Genomic DNA, 9123 nt, shown 5'->3' with positions numbered 1-9123 from the left:
CCTACGCGTCATGCATTTTAGAGTGTTAATTGACTAGGATAAATCTATCGAAGTTTTATCTAAGCCTTCCGGCAACAATAAGTTAGTGGTGATTTGATATTCTATCGCCCCCCCCCGTTCTAACCTTAATATGATACAATGTCTAGTCGCCAGTATTAGCTAGGAGACACCTCTGATTAGATTTTTGGCTATCGTCTTTCCTAAATATCCTGTCTGAACCGACATTAAGAATAAACACACACACACTGTCACACACACACACACACAAATGACTGCATTCTTTCGTCCTCGTGTTTCCTGGTCAAAACATCCTTGACATTGCCTTCTATAATGTTCGTCTGCTCTGCGGCCACGTCGTCGGGCTCACGTGGTTCTAAAAGGGCGGGTATTTTGCGCGATTTCTATTGGACCACGCTACCACGTGATGTATGTTTTCTTAATCCGGCTTCGAACTAAAGTGTTGCAGTATTTGGGGGTGCTTATATAATCTATTTACAATGTGCAGTATAAAAGGTGTGTGTGGGGGGGGGGGGGGGAGTGCTTTAACCAAAACGCATTATACTTTTATTAATAACAAACGCCATAATATAAATAAAATAAGGGCGTACTGAAGGAACATACAAACTACAAACAAAGTTAATGAATGAGTCTGTGTGTTTGGGAAAGGTTTACCATTTATTAAATGGCGCACTCATTTTATTTATCTTGAGTTTAAAAAAAAAAATTAGCTTATTGGAATCTTGAAAACTAGTGGAACAGGATCGCCCATACCTGTCAAAAGAAATTCAATAACATTGCGTACAATAAAATACAGATAGCGAGTCTTCTATAAAGACATTAGTCATTCATCGATCGACGTGGCACTGCAGCGTGGAAATCCCTTCAAACAATCGACCTTTGAAACGGAGTAATCTTTCCTTTTTTTTTTTTTTTTTTTGAAATTTTTGTCCCCACCCCTTTTTTATGGGCCCTACCCTCTGTATAATTTGTGGGACAGGTAACGCGGATTGTACATTATTCAACTTGAAATAAACAAAAAAAAAAAACGACATTTGTATGCGAAATGTATCAACGTCTTCCCCCCCCCCCCTCCCCTTTTATCTCTGGCCTACTTAACAAAACGGACCATGGAACGTGTTTGTGTGCGCGTGTGTGGTGAAAAAGTATCTGCGTCATAATCTCCACGTTTCTTCCACAACATAATAATGGGATCTCCACGCGGTCTATTAATAGCGCGGTGACACTTGGCCCCTCGCCAGACTTCTACGTCGGCGTGCCAAACGAAACCGCAACAAGGGCAAACAGAAAAGGGGGAGGAGCAACGCACTGAGGAGGGGGGGGGGTTGACAGAGAGGTGGGGGGGGAGAGATCCGTCCCTCTCCCTTTTCCCCGCTCAGAGATCACCTTGGCGTAGAGCAGCGAGTGAATTAACCGCGCAATATAAATGCGTGGACTAGCCAAAACGGACCCAACAAGACTTGATCGTGTATTCTGTTTTACTCCACTGCTAGTCTGAGATTACTATTTAATGCTGCTATTGTGAATATCACTTCCTTGGGACCGGACACAGGCCAACAAGATCTACTACTGGATTATTGTGTAGAAATTCGTGGCAATTAAATTCATTGGAATATATCTTATTGGATACAAGAACAGACCTACACACATAGGTCGTAAAATATGAGTTTAATAGTATAAATTCACACATGAGTTCCTGAGATTACAATAAAGACTCTTATCTGGATTATATTTATAGTAATCTACCAGGGAAGAAAGATCTACCTGATTTAACATACCACTCTAAGATTAGGGCACGATGGCCCCTCCTGGTGTCAACTCTTTCTTCGACCACATGGATACGCTGAGTGCGTTCGGCCCCTGCTACTACCACTCACCTTTCTCAATAGCCCCCAAACCTTCGTTACAGCCGTTGATGTCGCCGCCGGCGATAAAAGCCACGTTGTCCAGCCCGCTGTCGTCGTCCAGGGTGGAGACGGACATCCTGTCCATTCTCTCCGACCACGATTACACCAGCAAGCCCTCGGGAGGGCTGCGCAGAGGTGTCGCGGACGTCAAGGAGGAGTGCTCGGAGGACGAGGCCGAGTCGAGCTTGGATAACGGCTCGAGCAGCGGGGATGCCATGTTGAGCAGTGCAGCAGACTTCAGCAACGAAATTGTAGCAGACACAGACTTTTTACAAGAACTTGGTTAGTACGAATGTATCATTAAATTACCACTGTATCTTCTCTCTCTCTATCTCTCTCTTCCTTTCTCTCTGGCTTTCTGTCTCTATCTCCCAAAACGTTTAATCCTTTAATTAATTAATTTAAAGCGTATTAGATAATTAGTAGATCTAATTGAGCAATAATGCCAGGAGATTGCGGACCTAAAATTCACTAGCTCAAGCTCTATGCTTAGGTTTTAGATACAGTATGTAGTCTAATGCCGGCTTATTTCTGTTTTAATATGCCACAAGGGTATAACTATAATCACAACAGAAACCATCTTCCTTATAAATACTTACTAATAATAAATTTAGATATTAAACGGTGATAATGCACAACTTCAACAATTTTATTTGACATATTGATTTAGTTAGGGGGCTTATTTTTTTATTTTTTTTTTTGCAACTGTCACCGTGACAACTATGTGTAGAAATAGTTCTAAATAGCGCAATTTAAAAAAAATATTTTTATTTTTTCTCTGTAGTTAAAATAGCTTACTTGTTTCGTTTGAAAGTGGTTACAAAAATCTATTTGCTCTACGCTTTAGTCGTTCACAGCCTCGTGGTTAATCGAATTAGTCAAGATAAAAAAAAATTGTTTGCCCTCGTGGACTGTCTAGAATAGATTATAGATAAACGCTCGATCCAATCCAGATGAAGTCTCTATCTGGTTAGTGTTCCAGTTAAACACCAGACGTAAAGTGCATATTAGCCGAGGGGCGTTCACCTGACAGGGTTATCGCGCCGGACAAGTTATGATTTATTGTTGCAGTTGTACGGGGAATTTAAATATGAATGAGTGAAATGTTGTTTATTTTATCCTCAAGTATGTGGTTTGTCGCTGATATCACAGACAGGTAAAGGTATTTCGCCGTGCATATAGCCTCCATGTCATCCTCAAGCGTTAGACACAACAATTCAGTGAACTTGTAATACTTGTATGATAGGCCTACGCCCCGACGTTATCTTAATGTAGAATATACCGGATCGGCTGCTTTTATTCATGTTGATGTATACCGAAATATTCACAGATCTCACAAGATCAAAAGCACGCAACATCGTCTCTTTAGTTAGCGACTGTATTATATGGCCATACCATGCCAATTTCATTGCACTCTGCATTAGATATAAATTAAAACAAATTCCAAATAACTTAACCCCAATACTGTATTATCAGTTACACATTGTTTTCAACGCCTACTTCCGGTCATGATTAGTTATTGTCTCGCCACTTAATCATTTTAGTCTAATCCGATACGCGAGTACTTCAGAGGTAAAAAAAAAGGGCTTTGGTTTGCGTCAAGTTCAATGGTTCAACTCACCTATTTTCCATGACTAATAGTTGTGTGACGTGTGGCCGGTATAATTATTTTTACTTTCGCATAATTTCAAATACTTTTCTATCCAAGGGAGTCCTTTATAACTATTATATTTTTATATAGTGATATCATTAGGACACAATTCAAATGGGAATCTTGAGTTCAATTCAGCTATAAAAACACGTACTAGGTACATCTAACTAAATGGCTCTTGCGCAGTTTCACATCTGGACATAATCTTTACCTACTGCTTTATACTATAAAGGTTACCGTAGAAAATGTTCGAGGTATTTTATGCCCTCGAAGGCAGGCTCCCTCTTTTAGAAACCATGGCATTTAACGTATCGATGATTGTACTCTTTGTTTGGAGCCGCCCACTAGCTCGCGAGATAAAACTGCGTAACATGCGTGCCTAGGTAGTGTCTTATCATTCCAAAGTTATACAGCGGTCGACACGAGGTCAGACAGATTGTATGTTGACCCGATCTATACTGATTACGTCAGAGGTCACGTCCTGAGATGTGGAGGGGGTGGGGGTGGCGCGCTGCTTTCCACGTGTTACTCGGAGAGTGGCTCGTTTTGTTTGGAAACCACGAGGAAATGATGATGCAAGCATAGCATCATGGGATACACGCGCCGAGGCAATCAATTAGCAGCAGGCGTGAAACTTTGATAAATTTATAATTATTCTTTTGATCATATGGTAATTTGCAAAAGTTTAAAATATATGTATAATTGTTGGGTTTGCTTGTATAAACAGTCTCGTTTTTTTCGGCTGCTAACACTTCCTTTGAGCTATTTTTAACCCTATCGATTTAAAAAAAAAATAATTTCGTCTTTTTTTTTTTTTACATTTGAAATTACTACCCTTGTATTATGAAGCTCGCCTGCGCACTTTACACCGTACCGACACTGAATAGAATAATACGATTTTTTTATTTCTTTTAAAAGTTAATCGGCTTTTTAAAACAGTTTAAATCGATCTACTCTCGAGGCTATAGCGTAGTTACGTGTTTATGTGTGTATGCCAGCGCGCTTCTATTTCAATGCAGATGAAAACGCGTCGGATAAATTGTGTCACGTGATTGATAGCTGGGCAGTTTCAGGGGTCTATTTCATAACACATGTCGAAATTATTTTTATCCAGTGGCGTCGCTTTGGGCAATGGGTTCCAGATGTTAATATAAAGTATTTAAGTGTTATAATAAGAGTAGGACAGCGTGCTCGCTTTGTACAGATACTTGTAAATGTTTGACACTTCCATAGGTTCCAAATGTTGACACTTTCATGGGTTCATTTTTTTCCCCGTGCACATCGATCGTGTAGCCATGACTAATGAAGGTTGTGTACATTGTTTTTATGTAGGCCAGTGCCTGTAATTATGTAGGCCAGTGCCTAAGTCATGTTTCACTATTGCTGCCTTGTGTTTCAATTCCTTCTAATAGAGTAACTTGACCCGTAAGTGGAATGAGAAATGTATAGATATAGTTTCGGTGTGGCACTAAGTGAATATTTTTTTTGGTCTACCTTGCTTTATCATTACAAAATTAAACATTTCCTGTTTTCTATTCGTTCTGTCCCGTTAGTCTTACTTGTCCATTATCTCCCCTGCTTTATCGTCTTTCCTATTGTTCATTCTCTCCCCTTATCTTTAATCTCTATTGTTATTAGCTCTCTCACCTTTCTCTATTGTTCACTCAGCCCCTTTTGTTATCTAAACCCATTGTTCTTTATTCTCTCGTCGTCTGAAATCTTAAAATTATTTTATTTTCTTCATTCCATCTCTCGTTGTTATGAATACGTGCTCGATGGGAGTTTGTGTAATGTGCGAGTTCCATCCTTGACCCGTTTTCTTAACTATTTGTGTGTTGCTGGTGCGTGGTGCGAAACATTGTTTATGATGAAAGACATCCGAATGGCACAGAAGACGGCATGAATTTTTATCGTACTATTTTCTCATACTTAAGTCAAAGGTAGAAAAAAAAACGCACATTTTTTCTTTACATTATTTTTTCTTAGTATGGTGGCTGATAGGTAAAGCGCTTGGCTTCCGATCCGAGGGTTCGCATCATGGTGAAGTCTGGGATTTTTAATTTCGGGATCTTGAGTCCACCTAGGTCTAAAATGGGTACCTGGCTTTAGTTGTGGAAAAGACACCTTCGTTTACACGTGGGCCACAGACACTGATGACCTTTACATCGTCTGCCCCATAGATATGAAAGGGAAACTTTATGGATAGAATAAAAAAAAAATTGGCGGCCATTTTTATCTTCGATTCATTTAGATATTCATCCGTTTAGATCTATATAAGTTTGTAGCATGGCCGTTTAGCTCAATTTAGAGCTTCGTGGGTTCGATCCCCACCTTTTAATGACAAATAAAATATGAATGTTTACTATATTATTTGGAAATAAAAGTAGGAATTCATTTATTTTTATTTATATAACTTATTTACAATTGGAACTTCTTTGCTGTATGACCCTTGCTTTGCTTTTAATTCGCCTATTAACGAATTATTCATCGCTGCAAAAATGGTATTAATAGTTTTCATATTTTGAATTTTCTTGACGGTATCGCTCTACCGGAAATCGTAGTGACAACACGCACAAGTTTGTCGTCAAAAAAAATCTTTTTCATTTGGCGTCTCATTCTTTAAAAAAATGTTTTTTTCCCCTCTCCTTTGTTAAGCAACAGTTCCTTGTTTTTTTTCCGGGTTACTTTTGGTTATTCATGAATTAGGTCAGCCGAGTCCATTAGCCTCTGTGTGACACTTCTTATCCATCTAGTATGCACTTTACTAAATGTTGTATGCTCTGTTGGATTCTTACAGTTATATTAATATGAAACTAAATTATGGTTTGCACATTCGTTTAGAAAATTGATCCTCTTATATAGGAAAGGAAAACAATTTTGTTTTAAAACAAATTCTCTATATACGCATATTTAATATTTTCTGGTTAGCTTTTACCTACTCGGATATTTGTAAATGAAAGCTGATACGGAAGTAATATGTCTCACGATTGTATGCCAGCCTTGAATATAATGCACGAAGTCGTAAACGGACTTTGTATATCATTTGTTATGAGGAGTTGTATTTATATATATATCATTTTGTATAAGGAGTTATCTTCTATCACTGCTGGTGTTGTGAAGAGTAGTCTCCCCTATCAAGTGGCTTTGTTTTGCCAGCTGCTAATATTGTCAAGAGATTCAAGTGGCCTCATTGACATGGCGCGACTGAGTCCCCTCCCTCTCATAAGTGAATACAAACATTTTGTAAGCTCCCCCCCCCCCTAAACTTTCCGGGATTGAGCTTGTACAAAACCTCTTGTTGGGTGGAGCCCTCAAAAAGACAGTGGACCCGTTTAAAACCTACCCAAACCAGTTCGTTTTTTAAATTTAAATTAAAGGCGTTGGTCAGGTTCAGTAGCTTTTCTTATAAAACTTGTACACATCAGACGTTTTAATTTTTTTTTTTCTAATTTAATTTACAGATTCCTTAGACTTCACCGACCTTGACCCCTGCACAGATGTAGCAATGGAGGACAGTTTTCAAGACTTCATTGACTCAGTGCTGGATAAATCAAGGCCTCCATTCTTTGGAGGGGATGACAGTGACAGTATCCAGCATGAGGCAGTCATTCTCAACCAGGAGGAGTTCTTGGGTTTTCTAGGACTTCAGCCTGCAGGCAGCAGCATAGTTGTGCAGCCCGATGTTTCTCTTTGCAAGCCTGACATTGTTTGCCCAGACATTCCTGTGCCATCAGAGGCAGTGCCAACTAAAAAATGTTCCTCCTGCTCACAGTGGGAGACTGTGTCGAGGGTTGTGTATTCCTCTGCGTCATCTCACACCTACACTACAGTCCCGGCCAGATCAGACAACAACGTCACCATCAAACAGAGTCGCTTCCCTCTGAGCACTCTTAGTGTCATGTCCCCAAAGCAGATGTTGCCATTGACAATTGACACGTCTTTTGACTTTGCATCAGAACTATCTGGCCAGCTGTGTGGTCAAGTGGAGGACGTTGCAATGCAGGATGCTGTAAAACAACAGGGTAGTGAGGATGATGCCACCAGAGATCTCTTGAATTGGCTCCAGGAAGATCCAATTGAGCCAAGGGTTAGTAACTCTGCTGCAGAGCAACAAAAGCAGTTGATCGTCCTGGCCCCATCGTTGGACCTTGAGTCTTTTGTTGATCTCGAAGACTTTGTCCAGGATTCTTCTTGCCCACAAATGCTGGTCCATCAAAATAATGATGCCACCTCAAACTGTAATGGTTATTTAAAATTCTCCTTCCTGTCAACCGATAGGCATAGTCAGCACTTTGGATACAACGAAGACATTGTTGGTAGTTCTTGTGTCAAGTCATCTCTGGACTATTACAGTTCGCCAGACTCTCCGGTGTCCTCTAGGTCTTGGCCATGTTCAAATACAGCCTCACCGTCATCCTCTCCCTCTGCCAGTTCAGTGGACTTGTCTTCCGCAGAGAGCACACAGTTAGCTCTTTTAAACCTTTTCTCAGAGGAGAATGCCTCCGTCTTGCACAGTATTGAAGACTCTGACCTCAGATTTATCTGAGAACATTGCCACTAAAAGCAAGACATACTTGTTAAAATGTAAATAGTTTGATCTCACTGGAAAACATGACACACATTTCCCAGACAGCGAATGGTCATTGAATATTTCTTTGAAAAATTTACATTTATACATTTAAAAAATCCTATCAGGCAATGAGGCTAATAAAGTTCTTTCAAACCGAGGGAAAAAAAACATTTAAAAAAAATCTAGTCAGCAGCCAAATTTTTCAAAACAACCTGTGATGGAGATAATTCTGTTTTAGTTGTAGTTATTATTTTTTTTTTATTTTGTCTTTCAACATAACATTTATTTGTAAAGAGTTTTATTCTTGGATAAATTTGAGATATTCTCCAAGTGGCTTATCTGTTCTATAGAAAAACAAAATGTTAAGGAAAAAAAATATTTCCTTTTTTTTTTTGCTGGGGTAAGTTTACTTGCCCAAAGATAATTTAGCTTGATAAAATTTCTTTACTGTAAAAGCCAAGGTAGGCTGAATTTGTGTGTGTCAAAACAAAATATGTATGCTTACTTTAAAAAAAAGGTTTTAAATTTAACACGGGTTTTATTTTTTTTTTCGAGCTTCCATTTTCAATTATCTTTACTTTTACTTTTATCTGTTACTCAATGCTTGTTACTTTTCATATATAAAAAAGACATTAGATTTGTAAGGGCTAACATACAAATTTCTAAGTTTTTTTAAAATGATAATCTTGGTATTTCAAGAAGTCTTTTAAACCACACAGTTTTCCATTGTATGATCTCTAATAGTTTGTTCAATTACTATAGCCATTGTTGTAACATCCAAACCCAGAAATAATCAGATATACCCAACTGTAAACTTTCTGTTATTACCCTTCTCTATAGCTTATCCATAATCAACTAGCTACTCAAAATGGGCAGTCCTCTTAATGCTGCATGTACATTAAGAGGCGACCCTAGGCACAACATAGCATAAGTATACCTTATACCTTGGCTTGCAAACTAAAGTATTGTTCAACTAT

At 38.9% G+C, this 9123-nt stretch overlaps 1 protein-coding gene across 1 annotated transcript; it reads left to right on the top strand.

The window, feature by feature from the left end:
* The first annotated feature begins 1405 nt into the window (after positions 1-1405).
* Positions 1406-8626, top strand: LOC106062329 (uncharacterized). The gene is made up of 2 exons (XM_013220597.2): positions 1406-2207; positions 7038-8626. Exons 1-2 carry the CDS (start codon positions 1817-1819, stop codon positions 8120-8122), a joined length of 1476 nt encoding a protein of 491 aa, XP_013076051.2. The 5' UTR covers positions 1406-1816; the 3' UTR covers positions 8123-8626.
* The last annotated feature ends 497 nt before the right edge of the window (positions 8627-9123 follow it).

The sequence above is a fragment of the Biomphalaria glabrata genome, chromosome 6, assembly GCF_947242115.1.
Source record: "Biomphalaria glabrata chromosome 6, xgBioGlab47.1, whole genome shotgun sequence".
Taxonomy (NCBI): Eukaryota; Metazoa; Mollusca; class Gastropoda; family Planorbidae; genus Biomphalaria; species Biomphalaria glabrata.
Note: the sequence above shows the minus strand (reverse complement) of the source record. Positions and strands in the feature narration are given on the sequence as shown.